The 19,302-nt window shown below is 38.3% G+C and overlaps 1 protein-coding gene across 4 annotated transcripts; it reads left to right on the forward strand.

Annotated features, from left to right (window-relative positions):
• The first annotated feature begins 101 nt into the window (after positions 1 to 101).
• Positions 102 to 18,924, forward strand: ifrd2 (interferon-related developmental regulator 2). Of its 4 annotated transcripts, XM_051653838.1 has the most exons (13): positions 419 to 846; positions 5,469 to 5,528; positions 8,056 to 8,169; positions 8,385 to 8,466; positions 8,632 to 8,756; positions 13,519 to 13,676; positions 13,784 to 13,837; positions 13,992 to 14,170; positions 14,445 to 14,553; positions 14,670 to 14,804; positions 15,707 to 15,835; positions 16,047 to 16,139; positions 17,953 to 18,924. In XM_051653838.1, exons 1-13 carry the CDS (start codon positions 798 to 800, stop codon positions 18,031 to 18,033), a joined length of 1,368 nt encoding a protein of 455 aa, XP_051509798.1. In that variant the 5' UTR covers positions 419 to 797; the 3' UTR covers positions 18,034 to 18,924. The 4 variants fall into 4 exon arrangements, with proteins under 4 accessions (XP_051509802.1, XP_051509798.1, XP_051509800.1 ...); XM_051653842.1 differs by lacking the exons at positions 419 to 846; positions 5,469 to 5,528 and adding an exon at positions 102 to 193; XM_051653840.1 differs by lacking the exon at positions 5,469 to 5,528 and having other exon boundaries at positions 420 to 846.
• Positions 18,925 to 19,302: the final 378 nt, after the last annotated feature.

Consider the following 19,302-nt stretch of genomic DNA (forward strand, 5'->3'; position numbering starts at 1 on the left):
GTCTGTGAATTTTTGCTGTTGTTAAGGGGTGTTTGTGAAACATGTGCCGACTCGTATTGCGAAGAATTGAATTGAATCCCTGTAGGAAGTTGGAAAATCCTACTTGAATGGAACGCAGCATTAAGACGAGCACGTGTACGAACGTCCCACGTAATGAAGAATTATCAACAGTTTATAGACCTTCGAAATTCCGGTATGCTGTTAAATTTATCTTTTTAAATAATTTTCATCGTTTTCAAATCGGAAAAGTTGTAGAAAGCTTTAAACAATTTTGCACAATGTGCAATCCAACATTTCTAAACAGCTGATTTTTGCGGTGTAATTGTGGGAGTTGTAGTTCTCAATCCTCGCCTGCTCGCAGCGGCTATCACTCTGGATCCCTACAAAGAACTACATTACCCAGAAAAGTCCTTACGCTGAGAGACAGTAAGGGAGATCGTGCCGGGTGAGCGAGCTGTTACCGAGGGAAGATGGTGGAATCTGTAGCAGCAACGTGCACGAAACTCCTTCCCAAACATTTCCAAAAACCGTTTCCATCACAACCTGGCATTAGATATCGGTTACCTGGGGACAATCATAGATAATAATTACTAAAACTAAGAAAGAATCATTCGCTCTTTGATTCGGGTGGGACTCCTGTGTTGTGATAGTCTGGGAGAGATTTCTCGGCTGGGATTGTTGACAAACAGTTTACTGCGTACATACTATTTTTTATTAATAATATCATTTATTCATAACCCGCCTCTTTTGGGCTTCGGTATTTTGGTGCTGCAGGCGAGGCTGTACCGACTGTCAACATGCCACGGAGTAAAAAGGGGAAACGCGGCGGTACCGGTTCAAGTAAGGGTGAGTTTAACCTTTCATTCTGTACGTTCATGCACTGTAAACAGGCGATCAATGTGCTATAACAACGCTTATTACAATGCATGGACAGTTCGGCTATACTGGTGTATAATTACATTATTTTTAATAAATATTTATAAATTGTTCACGTGTATGATTTCTGAGCCATGTCTGAATCGGAAATGGACCTGCTGAACACTGCGTGACTAGTTTATTGTTTTCAATTCTCTCCTAGTATTTCCTTTTGAGCTGTAAGTGATAAAAAAAGAGCGAATTTATTAGGGCACGTTACCTTCTTTTCAAGCGCCATTTCTATTTTAAACACACTTTCACTGTGAATAAAGCATTATGATAGTAGTTTGTTCCACATGGGTTGCCTTTAGCAGTAAGGATATATGAGTAAAGTGAATGACTGTCAGGTCCATTCAGTCTACAGCAGCATGAAAGGTGAAGCTCGAGTAAATGTAGCCCAAGTGCCACGGCTTTCAGGCCTTTCCGAGCTCAGTTTGGTCCACTCACTCGAGCTATACGATTAGACGAATATTTGATTATATGTTCTATTTAAACAGCAATTTGTCTCGTTGTTGCGATGAGATTTCCTTTTAAAAATAAAAAAGCAAGTTCCCGTTAACTTCACGGTCTGAGCAGTTAGAGGTCCCCGTCACGTGCATCGTCAGCATGCATTCCTGGTGCATGTGTAAAGCCCGTCAAACCGGTGTTCTGTCGAAGTCTGTTCCCCCTATGTTCCACCTTAATGTTAGTGTCGAAGTCTGTTCCCCCTATGTTCCACCTTAATGTTAGTGTCGAAGTCTGTTCCCCCTATGTTTCCCCTTAATGTTAGTGTCGAAGTCTGTTCCCCTTATGTTTAATGGCACTGTCGAAGTCTGTTCCCCCTATGTTTCCCCTTAATGTTAGTGTCGAAGTCTGTTCCCCCTATGTTTCCCCTTAATGTTAGTGTCGAAGTCTGTTCCCCCTATGTTCCACCTTAATGTTAGTGTTGAAGTCTGTTCCCCCATGTTCCACCTTAATGTTAGTGTCGAAGTCTGTTCCCCCATGTTCCACCTTAATGTTAGTGTTGAAGTCTGTTCCCCCTATGTTTAATGGCACTGTCGAAGTCTGTTCCCCCTATGTTTCCCCTTAATGTTAGTGTCGAAGTCTGTTCCCCCATGTTCCACCTTAATGTTAGTGTTGAAGTCTGTTCCCCTTATGTTTAATGGCACTGTCGAAGTCTGTTCCCCCTATGTTTAATGGCACTGTCGAAGTCTGTTCCCCCTATGTTTCCCCTTAATGTTAGTGTCGAAGTCTGTTCCCCCTATGTTCCACCTTAATGTTAGTGTTGAAGTCTGTTCCCCTTATGTTTAATGGCACTGTCGAAGTCTGTTCCCCCTATGTTTAATGGCACTGTCGAAGTCTGTTCCCCCTATGTTTCCCCTTAATGTTAGTGTCGAAGTCTGTTCCCCCTATGTTTCCCCTTAATGTTAGTGTCGAAGTCTGTTCCCCCTATGTTTCCCCTTAATGTTAGTGTCAAAGTCTGTTCCCCCTATGTTTCCCCTTAATGTTAGTGTCGAAGTCTGTTCCCCCTATGTTTCCCCTTAATGTTAGTGTCGAAGTCTGTTCCCCCTATGTTTCCCCTTAATGTTAGTGTCAAAGTCTGTTCCCCCTATGTTTCCCCTTAATGTTAGTGTCAAAGTCTGTTCCCCCTATGTTTCCCCTTAATGTTAGTGTCGAAGTCTGTTCCCCTTATGTTTAATGGCACTGTCGAAGTCTGTTCCCCCTATGTTTCCCCTTAATGTTAGTGTCAAAGTCTGTTCCCCCTATGTTTCCCCTTAATGTTAGTGTCGAAGTCTGTTCCCCTTATGTTTAATGGCACTGTCGAAGTCTGTTCCCCCTATGTTTCCCCTTAATGTTAGTGTCAAAGTCTGTTCCCCCTATGTTTCCCCTTAATGTTAGTGTCGAAGTCTGTTCCCCCTATGTTCCACCTTAATGATAGTGTCGAATTCTGTTCCCCCTATGTTTAACGGCACTGTCGAAGTCTGTTCCCCCATGTTCCCCCTTAATGTTAGTGTTGAAGTCTGTTCCCCTTATGTTTAATGGCACTGTCGAAGTCTGTTTCCCCCTATGTTTCCACTTAGGTTAGTGTTCCCCGTAGCGCCGTTAAACATTAAAAATAGGCGGGAACAGACTTCGACAGCGCCATTAAACATAAGGGGAATAGACTTCGACACAAACATTAAGGGGGAACAGACTTCGACACTAACATTAAAGGAATAGTTCACCCAAAAATGAAAATTTGCTGATAATTTACTCACCCTCAGGCCATCCAAGATGTATCTGATTTTCTTTCTTCATCAAAACGGAATTTAAGACTTTCAGGATTTCAGTTCAGGCCTCCTCCTCTAAACAATGCAAGTGAATGTACTCCATTTTCTGACGGTCCAAAATGCATATTTATGGTGCATCAAAATAATCCAGGACTCCAGTCGACAAATAAAGTTCTTCTGAACGCAAACAATTGATTGTTTTGAGAAACAAAACAATAATTACATACTTTATAACTACAAATGTTCGCTTCTGTACATCTCTGTGATGCGCGCTCATGAAAGGGATGACGTAAGCTCGTTGGTAAGGTCACGCATCACGTGGAGGCAGGAAGTGCGTCATTGTTTACAAGAGAAACAAACCAAAACGGTCCAAAACAATATAAAATAAAAAATCATTTCCAAATAATAATAATAAAAAATGTAAACAATGACGCGCTTCCTGACTCCTCCTCCACGTGACACGTGACCTTACCAACGAGCTTACATCATCACTCTCATGAGCGCGCATCACAGAGATGTACAGAAGCGAACATTTGTAGTTATAAAGTATGTAATTATTGTTTTGTTTCTCAAAACAATCAATCGTTTGCATTCAGAAGAACTTTATTTGTCGACTGGAGTTGTGGATTATTTTGATGCACCCTAAATATGCATTTTGGACCGTCAAATAATGGAGTACATTCACTTGCATTGTTTAAAGGAGGAGGCCTGAAATGAAATCCTAAAAGTCTTAAATTCTGTTTTGATGAAGAAAGAAACTCAGATACATCTCGGATGTCCTGAGGGTGAGTAAATTATCAGCAAATTTTTATTTTTGGGTGACCTATTCCTTTAAGGGGGAACATAGGGGGAATAGACTTCGACAGTGCCATTAAACATAGGGGGGACAGACATCGATATGGGGGAACAGACTTCGACACTAACCTTAAGGGGGAACATAGGGGGAGCAGACTTCAACAAGTGTATGTAAACTTCTGACTTCAACTGTACATATGAAAGAAATTCCCTCTCAGTGTATAGTAAACTTTTCACAAAATTGTATTATATAGATTTTTAAATTCTGAGATTCTCAGCCTAAGAAACTGCTGAAAAATCTTTTTATGTAAATTTTATATAAACACAAATATCCCCCCCCCCCCGTATTTTTCTGATTTGACATTATATATCTCAGGGTGTAAATAAGGTGACCCCGAAAAACTGCTTTTGTTTTGTTCCCAATCATGTCAACTGTATCTGAGTGAAATTTTGTGTTGATACGGCAAAGCAATCAAAAGTTATAGCATTACAAATACAATTTATCCCAGTGTCCAAAAACGTCTCCAACATAATAATTATATATAACTAATTACACATACAAACACAACAATAACTAAAGGTTTGCATAGCATGCAGACATAATTTTAGTAATGAGATTTCACAGAATGTGTTTAATTCTGTGCCATTTGAGACATCGAGTCTCCTGGTAGCCATTTGTAGCAGTCACCAATCACATGTCTCTCTGTCCAAATATAAATTACTTTTTGCACCGATCTGAACCCAGTCTGATTGGTTTAGCGTTCAATGACACTACATCATTTCCGATGACGTCATCTGATCCAAGAAAGCCAACTTGTTTTCAGCTAGATTGCAAGATACCAGATAGCCAGATGCCGTGTGCACATTGTGCTTTGTGTCAATTACCTAATGATCTATGTATCCGATTACCTTGTGTGTGAGCTTGTTTGAAAGATAATCACCTTCTCTAAGTAATGGTATGTGATATTTTATGTTCTGTTTATATTCTGTGAAGTTATAAGCAACAATGCTGCATATGGGAAGCACTTTGGTCATAAGGCCTACATGCATTGTAAAGAAGAGCTTCTAAGCTTTCAAACGATACCTATTTTATTTTTGGTCAAGGCTGTAGTTATTAATATTTTGATGATTATTTTCTTCTCTAGTGCTTGCCAACGGGCCCATCAAAGCTTAAAGGGTTAAGAATCGATATCGATGCATCTGAAAATTTTTATTTTAACCCACCCCTAAATCTTTCCTGTGTGTCAGATCTTTTCAATGATTTAGTTGATTCAGTTTGCAAAACTGGTCTGAATGGCCTCACTCTCCATTCATTGTAATTCCTTGGAAAAAAACAAACAGTAAAACTCTTCAAAAACTTATTTTTTTTCTTCCACTGAAGATGGAAAGTCATATGGGGTTAAATGATGAAAGAATTAAACATTTTCGAGAGACAAACCCTTTTAAAATGGCAAAACTGAGCACTGTGAGTCATTTAATCTTTCTCTTCCTCCTGTTCACTGTGAGCAGGCTCACTCCGACAGGAAGTTCTTCAGCTGCAGTTGTCAAAGACTGCTGTGTCGCGTCCAGGTAGTGTGACATCTTGATCATTACCTCATGCTTCTCATCCCATTAACGTTTTCTTCATTAAAGAAAGCTCAGCCGCATGTGAATGTCCATATTACATCTAATATATTTGTTTACATTCATCTTCCCTCGCTTGTCTGAATGTTGTTGATGACTCGAGAACCAAAATTACTCAGAAGCATCTGTAACCTCATGTCAGGTGTTCACATCTGTCCACTCTATTGGAGTTTTGGCTCCACCGAGTGACTAAGCTTTTGGAGAGTTCTGGAACTCAGGTTAAAATATTTGGACTAATATTTCATCCACATTTGGACTTGGCTGAGGCTGTTGTGGAGTGTCTCAGAATTCCCAACCATTCTGGACTCCTCCTACACATGCCATTAATTCTATTTTAAAAACATAGCTGATTCTCAGCTGATCTGTGTCTTAGTATGCTGATGCATGTATTAGTACAGCAGTTCCACCCAGCAAAAAATGTCAAATTCTCTTGTGATGTCATAGTCCCACTTCTGTCTTAAAAATGACTGAGTTTTTGCCTGATTGAGTATCTCACATATGCCATGTTAGCAGACTGGCCTCAGTTTCTGTCCCCATATCTATGCTGTAGTTTAGGGGTTGGTAAAAATGTAGATTTTCAGATGCATCGCAATCTTCATTTCATCCCAAGATCAATCTTTTACTCTACACTTAACCCACCACCACAATGAGACAAAATCGCTCGCATTTGCAACCAAATTTCACGCTATGCAACTAAAATGTATATATATGGCAACTGGCTGGTAAATATTTAGATTTCACTCAACAGTGATTGTGTAGTATAGTGGTGGAGTATTCAGCAATGAGATCTTATCACTGCTTCTTGAGAGTAGAAATTGTTCCGTGTCATGCGTGTCAAAAGACGAGATCCATGCAACCCATTTGTCATTGAATAGTGTCTTTTTTAATACCCTTTCTGTTCTCTACAGTCAGTTGTTGATCAAAAACAACAAAAAAGAAACATGCATGGCTCTGATGAGATAAAGCTATTCTCTCATTAACATGACGCTCAATTTCAGACGCTGTTTACATAAATACAGGTTTTGTTAAAGAGACAGTGCTGGTTTTTACAACGTGTTCAACAAATCAATGTAAATACTTGTGAATAGTACAAATTATGCAATTCAACTATAAACATGTAGCAAAAAATAATATATGAAATACAGTATCTTATTTATTCATTGAATACATGGATTTGTTCATTTTTAAAAAGCCAAAATGTGACCAAAATTAGGAAAACTAATAAAATATAATTAGTAAATGTATTATTTTTGTAATTTACCTAGTTAGAAGATCCCCTGTATAATTAACATTATTAGCTGGGAGAGCATTTCTTTCATATGTAAGCAAAAGAAACATTATAACTAAAATATATACACATGAATCGATATCGAAATCTGAATCGAATCAAGAGCTAATGAATCAGTAAAAAATCATGAAATCTGTATCAATACAGATATATGCCAGCGAGTCGGTTATGAATAAGAATTTGGGTAGAGGTTTTGATACCTCTATTAAAATCCACCAAGGACTGCAATCATTAAAAATTAAACCAAACTTTCAGGGTGATTTTAGACAATATCTAGTAAAACTGTTTGAAATCAGAAAAAGAGCTTTATGCAGTCTAATAGTTTGTAGTGGTTTTGATTAATTTCTAAAGTGTGAACTGCAAGACCATCCATGCACAGATTAGACTAATCATTCACTAAAAAGATCTGTTTCAGTGGGTGCATGATCTAGGGTGGATCAATGCAGATAGTGAGACAGTGTGATTGATTTAGGGGATATCTGCCTCTATCTGTCTGGCACTATTTCACTTCATTGTTTTAGGTAGTTTTTTAACTTACTATTTGCACATCCTCATATTTGTATGTGTTTGATACTTTAATTTTATGAGCTGAAAGGCCTGTTACTACTTCAGGGGGGAACAGGTGGGCCACTGTGTGTGTATGTGTTTAAGGGGGGCCATATTGAACTTTGGCCTGAATTTGTTTCTGGGATGTGGTGCTAAAAAGGTTAAGTTAAGAGTATATGTGAGAGAGAAAAAGCTGGGTGTTATACTGAGGACTGCATCTTTTTGTAAATAGGCCTACAGTGCATCTTTTTGGACCCTTGAAATTTCACAGCTCAGTCAGACTTTTCACATATTACGTCAAAGTTCAAATTAAACTCAATGGCAAGTTGTAAAATATCTAAACTCAGGGAACTGCCTGGTTTCGCAATCCTACACGTGTTTTTTTGTTTTGTTTGGTTTTGAGCAATGAAGTGAATCACGTGGTGTTTAGGCACATGAACTCTTTGGATAGCTGAAATACACCTGATCTTTCTCTAACACACATCCATTCTCATATCAAACCTCTTGATCAAATCCATTATCTCTCTCTCTCAAACCTTTCAGCTAATCTTCTGTATTCAGTATCTGTGTCTCTCTCTCTCTCTCTCTCTCTCTCTCTCTCTCTCTCTCTCTCTCTCTCTCTCTCTCTCTCTGTATCAGGGAGGAATGGGGGGAGAGGGGAGTCTGGCTTGAGTGATGATGATTTAGCATCTGAGGTGCTCAGTCACTACAGCAGTGCCAGCGAGAGCGCATCAGTCCTGGAGGAGGGCATAGGTATGGACACAGTCACAAACAAACAATAACTTGCATACACTCACATAATGTACATGTACTAATCACAAGCATCCACTCAGATCATAAACACTAATCACAAAAATGTATTAGCACTCATAAACACACACACAAAGCCACTCCTATTTACATGCAAGCACAAAACGTACATGCTCACTTTAATATGCATTCACACATCTACATTCTGTGCTGTGCAGGTGAGGTAGTGGAAGAACAGACTGCTCAGGAAGAAACAGAAGACAAACTGAAGCAATGCATCGACAATCTAATGGACAAAAGGTATCAATATGCTCAAATACATCTTTAAAACACATAGCCAGTAATGCATGTAATGTCAGTTATTGAGTTTGGAGTGGTGCGGCTGCAAATCTGAATTACTTTTTAAAAACAAAATAAATATAAGTCATGATTAACACTCTGTTTATGTGTCTGTTTTTCTGTCAGCGCTAAGACCCGTCTGGCTGCGTTGGAAAGTCTACGCTTGGCGTTTTCCTCCAGAGTCTTGTATGACTTTCTGTTAGATAGACGTTTCACCATCAGTGACTGTTTGGAAAGAAGCTTGAGAAAAGGTGAACATTAAGACTTATGTGTATTCAGTGTTCCCATGGTCAAGGACGGATTAACCACTGGGCCGATTGGGCCGTTGCCCAGGGACCTATAAACCCAAAGGGCCCTGAGCTCACTTAAATCAATAAATAAATTCAATTATATTATCTATTATAAATCCACATAAATGTCAGCCTTATGTGAAATACCATTTGCTGGATGACAGCAGCACGAGCCAAGACACTCGAGTGCACGCTCGGGGAATCTGCGTCTTAGAGGTGCAGCGTGTTTATTTGAAGGACTACAGAGAACAGCCTTTGATTTACAAAATGCTTTCAAACACAAAGATAAGGTGCAGTTTACCCTGGCTGTGTACAAAGCTGATGGTTTAAATTAATATAAGCGACAGCATTCGTGCAACAGTATAGAGGACTTTAAAATGGTTAAGTCTGCATGCATTTAATGTTTAATGATAAAGAGAAAGGTACCTTAAATCCCTAAATATGTGCACGGTAGCCATTTGTAATATTTGGTTAACCACGCAAGTTCATGAACGGTTATTGTGTTATTTGTCAGGACTCGGGAATAAAGAACCTTTATTGCCATGGATGCGTCAAACACAATCTCAGATAGCAGAGAATAAAGTGCACAGTGAGCTATGAGCCTAAAAAGCATAATAAAATCACTCAAAAACAAAAATAATGAACAAAAATAATCTGTCGCTGCCTGCAACATAGTAGGCCTATTCTTAATAAAAGGAAAATGCATAATTCTGCCCAGGTAGGTTCACTTTTCATGAGGCAGCGAACGCTACGGATTATAGGACTTCTTCGGGATGCTCTGATTTGAAATGATTTAGCAAAGCTTGTGCAATTAAGCTGTTGTCTGCACACCAGAGCAAAAGGTAAAAACACTGACTCACCGTTTATCATGCGCTGAAACTTTGCCAGGTGAAAAACAATCTGGAATCATGTGTAACAGTCACATTAAGTCCTCTTTGCAACCTGAACTTCATCAGAATGTCGATGTGTGACACCATCGCTGAAAAAGCTTGACGCAGCTCAACAAATGATGAAACCGATCATAGGTGTCACGAGATGCGTTTATAAATATAAAAGTTATTTTAAAATTAATGCAGTCTAAAAAAATGCGTCGGTCCTGAGTTGTGGCGCGGTGTAACGATCAAAGATCCATCCAGTGTGTGTTTACATAGAGAAACAGTTTAAAAACAGCGCAGACGCACGTGTGAACAGCCCGTAACTCTGACCTGAACCTGGCCTTAAACCTGATGGTTTGTTGGGTACCGTCGGACTCCGATCGGGTTGAAGATCTCTAAACCGAATCATGGTTTTGGTATTTGAATACCATGAACATCCCTAATAACGCATGATTTTGGATCGGTTCATAATTAAAAAGTACATATAATTGGCCGTGTCAGACATTGCTACAAACTTTTCCGTCAATCCAACCAAATCTGCCACGCTTCCTGTAGTGCATAAAAGTGAACGTAGTCATGTGATGCGTCATAGGGTGCCTCCATGGTGTACCGGCCCATGGACCTCTCAGTTCTTAATCCGTCCTTGCCTATGGTCATGGAAAACAGGAAAATATCAGGAAATTTTAAGATTGTGTTTGCCTGGCCTGGAAAAGACATGGAAATTTCTATAGTGTAATGTATTTTTCTCTGCTCTAAAATATTTAATTGGCTAGACATTGCTCTCGTGTAGAGTTAAACTTGCTTGCAAGCAATAGTGATGTCTGGTTTGTCAGTGAATAATAAGTCAGTTATTTTCAAATAATTAGGCAAAAAAGTTCACAAAGTGGTCTTAATTCATTAGCAAGTTGGTCTGAAAAAAAAAAAAACAGTATCCTTATTTTAAAATCAGTTATTAATTGCAAATGCCTGGAAAAGTTATTAGTCAAAAAGAGTGGGAACCCTTTTTGTGTTTTTTTTTGTTTTGTTTTCTTGTTTTGCCAGAGATAAAAGTAGAAACTAAATTTTCTTCCTCTTGGCTGAATAAAGTAAATTATTTTTAAATAATTTTAATATAATTTATCATGGCTCTACAACATCACCAATCCAAAGTCTCTATGCGGAAGCCAATGAACCTTCCTTGGAAATCAGATGCCTAAAGTTGGCCTTACAATATGCAACCAAACTTAAAACAAATAAAGAAAACCCAGCCTATTCAGCAGTTTTTCCACTTCAGCATTCAACAACATATGAAAAAAAACAAGTTTAATTTGTCCATTTGGCCTATGTATAAAAACCCATCTGGAGAATCTGAAAGTGGATCTAAACAGTGTGGAACAGACACATTTCTGCAAAATTCCTCCATGGGATCTCAAAAAGCCTAAAATCAATCTGGATTTAACAAGGAACCAAAAATACAAAACGCATCCGAATGATTTCCATCAACAATTTCTGGACATAAGAGCAGTATACCCACAACATGTCCCAATATACACAGATGGATCTAAATCTGAAAATAAAGTGGCAGCAGCTTTTGCAACAAACCAACTGTGTCAAGGTATCTGTATCTCTGACCAAAGTTCAGTTTTCACTGCAGAGGCAAACGCTCTACTACTGGCACTGAAGTTTATTGAGACTGCTCCACAAAAATTGTTTTAATAACTGATTAAAAATCATGTCTTGAAGCATTGGAAGCTACTAAAACTGATCACCCAACAATCGTGAAGATTTTAATCAAACTTGTCATCTCTTGAAGCAAAGAGTTTTAATACTATTTTCTGCTGGGTACCTGGACACTCTGGAATCTCCGGTAATGAACAAGCAGACAGAGCTGCCAGAGAAGCACTATCTACTGAACCAGTAAAATGCCCTATACCTCCCACAGATCTGAAACCAACTCTGAATGTATATATCAAAAACAAATGGCAGTCAGAGTGGGATCAATGTTTAAACAACAAATTACGAGAAATAAATCTTGTTGTTGGAACGAGATATGTGTTCCTTTTTAATAATCGCTGGGATCAAGTCATTTATACACGATAGGACATACAAGACTCGCACACCAATTTGTACTATCAGGAGAAAATTCACCAAAGTGCTCATCTTGTCAGAACCCACTATCCATTAAACATATTTTACTGGACTGTCATACATCTACACATCTGAGGAACCTGTATTATTCAGTGGATTTTTTGAAAAGGTTTTTAATCAAGTGAAGCCAAATTTAGTTTTAAGGTTTTTAGGAAAAATTAATCTTAAACACCTCATTTAACTTATTTAACTATTTTAAATAACTATACCTGGTTCCCGCCATGAATAAAGCCATAGAAGCTGGTATGGTGTAAAAAATGAAAGAAACAAACAAACATCATGGCTCTACAATTATTGTTTGGAAATAACACAAATAGAATAGAAAATATTTACATGAAAATTATTATAAACTAAAGTGACCCACTTTTTATTAGGTTTCTTTAAAGGATAGTTGATTCAAAAATGAAAATTCTCTCATCATTTACCCTCATGCCATCCCAGATGTGTATGACTTTCTTTCTTCTGCTGAACACAAACGAAGATTTTTAGAAGAATATTTCAGTGCTGTAGATCCATACAATGCAATTGAATGGGTACCAAAATGTTGAAGCTCCAAAAAGCACATAAAGGCAGCATGAAAGTAAGCCATAAGACTCCAGTGGTTGAATCAAGCAATTGGATAGGTGTGGGTGAGAAACCAATCAATATTTAAGTCTAGTTTGCTAGAAATTCTTCTTCCTGCCCAGCAGGGGGCGTATGCATGAAGAATGTGAATCACCAAAAACACAAGAAGAATGTGAAAGTTAAAGTGGAGATTGACTGAGCAGGGAGGAGAATTTGTAGTAAAAATTGACTATAATATTGATCTGTTTCACACCCACACCTATCAAATCGCTTCTGAAGACATTGATTTAACCACTGGAGTTGTATGTATTACTTTTATGCAGACCTATGTGATTTTTGGAGCTTCAAAATGTTTGCACCCATTCAATTGTATCTGCATAGACCAGGGGTCAGCAACCTATGGTACGCATGCCAGCATTAGCACGCGGAGCGGTAATCACTGGCACACCAGCAACGGCGCGAGAGGAGTAGACTGTTTTATTTATATGAAGTTCTCCACCTGCATTCCAATCCACATCTTGATGTAATCCTTCCATATGATCACACAGCATGTTTTCATGAGCTGAATGGGAGGCTAAACAAAATGTTAAAATGTAACGAGACTGCAGTATACCCAACAGACTTGTGCAGAGCGTGCAAGCCATTCACACATCACAAGCCAGCAGCGCCTCACTTTCGGTTAATCGCGTGAGTAAACGTGCCCGGTTTGCTTCAGTCAGGCTGCGCGGATGACAGCCTACATTCCGTGTTTCATTTTTGCTTTCAGAACAACACGTGATGTAATAAGGAAAACACCACTATTAATCCTTGAGATTTCCAACCCAGCATACAGGTACACCCTTCTTAAACCATAGTCGCACTCAAAATTACAGGTCGGCACAGCCGTTGACCAGGAAAATAAAAAATGGCACTCCATGTCAAAAAGGTTGCTGACCCCTTGTATAGACCAAAAGAGCTGAGATATTCTTCTAAAAATCTTCATTTGTGTTATGCCCATACAGACATGCACACAGACCTGCGATATCTTGATCTTGGCAATTGAAGTCAGCTGGCTGACTTTATAGATGTCTAAACAATGTATTATTTGCTATATTTACTATAATATTTGTCTAATATTTAGATTAGAAAGGTCACCATAGCACTGTTTGTCTCTGTAGGTGGAGGAGAAGAGCAGGCTGCTGCTGCTACAGTGTGTGCTCTCCTGTGTGTGCAGCTCGGGGCCGGAGTGGAAGGCGAGGAGGGCTTCAAGATTCTCCGCCCCATCCTCAGCTCCATCCTGATTGACAGCTGTGCCAGTCTGTCAGCACGACAGAGTGTGAGTGGTGCCCCAAAAATGTTTACATTTCACATCCTTTACATTTGTAAAAGTTCTAATGGATCAATTAATTTAATTGTTTTCCTCTGTCTCTGCATTTTTGTCAGTGTGCTCGAGCTCTGGGTTTGTGCTGCTATGTGTCTGCCTCAGAAGATGCAGAGGTACAATTCGTTCTGATCATCTTACAAAACCTGTGCCAAATTGATCGATTTGAGCATCTTGTAAAATGCATATGAATATTTATAGATCTGCATGTTTAAGTATGATTTTTGTTAAATGCACTGCTTCTTGACATTTAATGCCTCTTTGTCTTAGGACCTGGTGAAATCTCTTGGACATTTAGAGAGTGTGTTTGTAGGTGCGTATCCTCTGGGTGATGGCACTCTGCCTTCTGTCAAAGCTGGGACCCCTGCTCTCCACAGCGCCGCCCTGAAGGCTTGGGCACTGCTCTGCACCCTCTGCCCTGCATCTCATATCAACAGCATTCTTAACCAGTGAGTCTGCCACTCAAATACAAGAAAACAGACACCTGTATGCACTGAATCAACAATTCAAAAGCTTAACAGTAACCTAGTTGTTTTGTGGCCTGTTTCCCTGCAAAGTCATAATCTAATGCAAGTCTGAAATCCAAGTCAATGAATTAATAATGGTCTAATTATGTTTTGGCAATGCCTTAATCAGGTTCTACAGCTATGTGATAATACTCTGATTGAGAGTAAAGATATCTTCTGTTGTCTGTAATATGATCTCTCTCTCTGTCTTTTTCAGTCACTTGCCGCGTCTGCATGCGTGTTTAGAGAGCAGCGAGGTGAACTTCCGAATTGCTGTGGGGGAGACTATTGCTCTACTCTATGAACTTGGACGTGACATTGATCAGGTGTGTATTGTAAAGTGTAAAACGGTATTGACTGTGTGTGTGTGTGTGCGCGCGCATGTATGTGTGTTTGATTGCAAATGTTTATGCTTGCACATGTAATGTGTGATGTGTTTTAGGAGTTTGAGTACGAGGACTGTGATGCGTTGTGTGACAGTCTAAAGAGTCTTGCGACTGATGGAAATAAACATCGTGCTAAAAACGACCGCAGGAAACAGCGCTCAATCTTCAGAGAGGTGCTGCACTACATTGAGGTAAGAACTGTGACCTCAGACCTCATTGTGAACACCCTGACTGCTTGTTTTTGTATGATATTAGTTAATAATGGTGGTCGTTTTATCAGCATAGCATACATTGCTAATAATGTTACATAATGTGAAAGCGGAGACTTTGTTGTACCAAAAAAAATAAAAAATACATAAAACACAACTAAATATTTGTGTAATTTGCTTAGTTTGCTCAATGCAACTTCAGTGTATTGCATAATTTAAGATTTGTTAATTTAGCAGACATGAATGTGAGATCAAACCTTGCATTTCTTGAATTCAAGCAGATGGAGGGCTATATCTGTTATATTTATTATCAATCTGTTTCTGCCTAAATTACAGTTAGTGTTACTATAGTCAATTCAAGGGTGGTGATGTAGAATTCTGTGCTGAATTCAAATGGTTTTCACTTCTCACGCCTTGCTTCTCACTGATTCTCGCAAAGCTGCGAATTTAAGAACTCGAGCTTTAAGAGCTTTGTGCTCGTGCTGCTCTGTCCATTGAGCCGTATCCATCTACAGAGCCATACAGGTGCATTAGCCGAGATTGTGCCTCCACCTGTGTATTTGACACTGCTAAACCAGATACTTCTGATGCATCGCTAGACTTCAAAATCAGTTGAACTGCGGTACAAATGCGTACCAACCCATATAATTGAGAACCAACTGACATACTCAAAGTCTAGATAAATGTTTTAATGCAAAGAGGAACTGGATGATAGATTTGATTATTATGAGTGATAAACGCACCCCATTTGTAACCTAACACCCCCCTCTCTGCTAATTTGCTCTCAGCACCCCCTGGCAACCTTTGAACGCCCCATGAGGGGGCGGTACCGCCCCCAGTGAGAATCCCTGCAATAGACTAATCATTCCCTTTCCTGTTTTCAGAATGATGATTTCACAGAGGAAAAGATCAAGTTTGGGATTGAGACCATATACATCGATGGGTGGATGCGCCACAGGATATATGATGCCTTTAAGGAGGTGCTTGAGTCTGGAGTCAGATACCAACTACAGGTGCGGAGGACCAACTGCAACTGTCTGTTTGCATATGTATTACTATGAACATTAGTTGCACGAGTAACTTCGTAGCAGATCATATTTGATTTTACAGGCTAACATTTTAGTCATAAGCTTCCTAATAGAGTTGTTTTCTCATATGTAGTATATTTCATGTAGAATTTTTTTTTTTTTTGTTTGTTTTTTTTGTGTGTGTGTGTGTGTGTAGTTTAATCCATTGCTGAGGGATATTTTTGGTCTGGGCCCACCTCTCATCCTGGATGCCTCTGTCAAAGCCAACAGGATCTCCCGCACAGAGAGGGTAACCTTTAAAATTTGCATATTTAAAGTCACCTTTTGGATAGTCACCCAAACATTAAAATTCTCTCATCATTTACTCACCCTCATGGCATCCCAGATTTGTATGACTTTCTTTCTTCTGCTGAACACAAATGAAGAATTTTTTTAAATAATATTTCGGCTCTGTAGGTCCTTACAGTGCAAGTGAATGGTGACCAGACATTTGTAGCTCTAAATATGAGCAACAGATAAATATTTAAGCCTTTTTTTTTTTTTTTTTTTTTACTTTAAATCTCCACTTTCACATTCTTTTACATTTTAAATGTGAAAGTGAAGATATTGATCTGTTTCTCACCCATACTTATCATATCGCTTCTGAAGGTATGGATTAAACCACTGGAGTCGTATGGATTACTTTTATGTGGCCTTTATGTGATTTTTGGAGCTTCAAAGGTCTGGTCACTATTCCCTTGCATTGTAAGGACCAACAAAGCTGAGATTTTCTTCTAAAAATCTTTGTGTTCTGCAGAAGAGAGAACCCCATACACATTTGGGGTGGCATGAGGGTGAGTAAATGAAGAGAATTTCAACTATCCCTTTAAGTGTAATAAATCATGGACTGTGTAGAATAAAGTGAGATTTATCTTAGATTTATAAGAAGGGCTGGGTGATTTTTATTTATTTATTTTTTTTATAGATTAATTTGAATTTACGTTTTGTCACAATTTTGTTTTTGTTTTTTTAAATTGAGGTTTCACAAAAAAATATCAGCAAACACCATAGTTAGCTATTGCCCAAATCTGATCATAAGTACGTGTGCGCGCTCCAAATGAATGTAACAGGTTAGCAACATGGAGACTGATATAAATGTACTCATAAATACATATATATGTGTAAAATATATATAAATGTATATTGCTGCGTGTGCCACACGCTCTCACGGCGCGGATGAAGTGGTGAATGCACAATGCAAAAAGCTGTTTAGGCCAAATTGCGATTTCAATCATAACTCAATCAGTCATGCAGCCTTAATGGATACCTTAACGGTGTTTCAGAGGTCAAAGTCTGCAGGTTTCACAGCATTTGTTTTTTGTTTTTTACTTTTTCCATGTTCAGTTGTTTCATGTATGTAACACAAGTACGTTTCCTGTTCTAAACTGGGGGAAAAACTTGTCTAGACTGAAAATGTTCTTATGTCGGTACTCTATTTGAAGGGGTTTATGATTACACAATTTGTTTAATATGCAGTGAGTACCTCCTAGATAAAGTTGATAAAATCTAGATAACTTTCTAGATAGACTTGGTTTGGGCTAGGAAGTATTTAGCAGTTTTCTTATTGTATAATATTATTTCTTAACATCTGGGTTATTTTAAGTTATTTATCTTTGACTCTGCGTTGACAACTTCCTGTGTGGTGCCTTTTTGTTTTTTTGCACGACTATGTTTTTTTTAATAAGCTTGCCTTGCATTCTAATAAAGAACATGTTATGTTATTTGAATCATGTTGAAGTTAATTTTATTTGAGTATATTTTAAAATTATAAAATTGTTGTGAATCATCCTTATGTTTGGGGGGGGGGGGGGGATGACTTTTTTTTTTTTTTTTTTTTTTTTTTTTTTTTTGCTGTATCGCCCAGACCTATTTGTGAGTAAAATGATTACAATTTCTCTAAATAAATGAAGCCCTGCAATTATTTGAGTATTTGTACAGTATCATACCAGCAGGTATCTTACTTCCAATTCAGAATGTATTTTCCTGTCTTGTATAGCAAAAGTATATATTTTTTTTTAAAAATTGTTAATTTTTATACAAGTCTTTGGTTTGTCTTTTAACAGCATCTGTTTAACTCTGCTGCATTCAAAGCTCGGACTAAACTAAGGAACAAAGTGAGGGACAAACGTGCTGATGTGATGTGAGGATGAAGATGCAGAGAAAGAAGCACTACATCCTCCAAACCCTCTCGATTCACTTGACATAAGTCAACAAACTGCCAAGCCAGAGACTTGACAATGGAAATGCATGTCTGTGAGTGTGAAAGACTGGGCGTGTTCACGTGTGTGTGTGTGTCTGTGTGTATGCATTGTTTTGTTTTTTTTAACATCACACTGTGCAAAAAAAAAAAAAAATAGGAATACTACAATTAAACAAACATGAAATATGATATATTTTATCCTAATGATATTGCAACAACCTCTTGTAAGGCTGTATTAAGCTGTTCTGTTAAAACCTATTTTACTGCCTCAAATATTAAGTGTTTTTGGGGGGGAAAGGATAATTTTTAACAATGAAATATTGCAACTTTGTACAGCTCTGCAAAGTGAATTCTTTCTAGTTTTTCTATATGCATCTTAAAAACTGACTTTGATGGTGCACCTATGAACTCGACATGTAAACAAATGAAAAAAATGCAATGGAACACACTCCATGCCAGAGTTTGTATCGACCACTTTGTGAAACTTTATCACTGCCACTAAAACAGCCATTGTTTTGCATCCTAACTCTATTCTGCTGCTAAAATAATGAGATTTTATTGGCCACATCTCCCAGTCTGAACCGGTCAGCTAAGGTACTTGCAGCCCAGTTTGTTTCTGGAGATGTAGGTCATGTCTCGTACATTTGCTTGAATTTCTCTCTAAATATCAAAAGCCATCTTTGAATGGCTATTAGGGAAAATACTGAAGGGTGATTTTGAACAAGAAACCATAATAAATAGTGCAATTATCCTTCACAGAGTTGGAAGTGATCTTGACAGAAATTGTGTTTGTACCAAGATTTCATTGCTTTCAATAAAACAAATTATGAGTGAAGTGTGTGATCTCTTGAACTGTTCTTGGATGACATTAAACCATTTAAAAGAGCTATTTTTTAATGTAGTGGTTTGCAGAAACTGTTCATTCTCCCATAAAGTTGTCATTGAAAGCAGTGTCCTGAGATATCTCACCGGTCTTTGTGACCGCACTAGACTCAACAGCAGACAGAAATGTGGCCGCGAACACATTCTTAGATCAGCCAATTAGAAGACTTTGATATGCTTTCTGACTCGATCATTTTGCACGTCTTGGTGTAGTAGTTGAAGCGTTTCACTCATGTTTAACGCCATCTTCAGATTCATAAGAGCTGTCTTTTAAAATGTGATTATGGTGCTATTTTTATTGTTTTGAATTATTTAATTAATTTTGGACATG

The sequence above is a fragment of the Myxocyprinus asiaticus genome, chromosome 24, assembly GCF_019703515.2.
Source record: "Myxocyprinus asiaticus isolate MX2 ecotype Aquarium Trade chromosome 24, UBuf_Myxa_2, whole genome shotgun sequence".
Taxonomy (NCBI): Eukaryota; Metazoa; Chordata; class Actinopteri; order Cypriniformes; family Catostomidae; genus Myxocyprinus; species Myxocyprinus asiaticus.

Coding starts and splice junctions, on each gene's coding strand:
- ifrd2 (XM_051653838.1), top strand. CDS start 798: ATGCCACGGAGTAAAAAGGGGAAACGCGGCGGTACCGGTTCAAGTAAG. Junction 8,467..8,631: donor GACAATCTAATGGACAAAAG/GTATCAATATGC, acceptor TTTTTCTGTCAG/CGCTAAGACCCGTCTGGCTG. Junction 15,836..16,046: donor GAGTCAGATACCAACTACAG/GTGCGGAGGACC, acceptor GTGTGTGTGTAG/TTTAATCCATTGCTGAGGGA.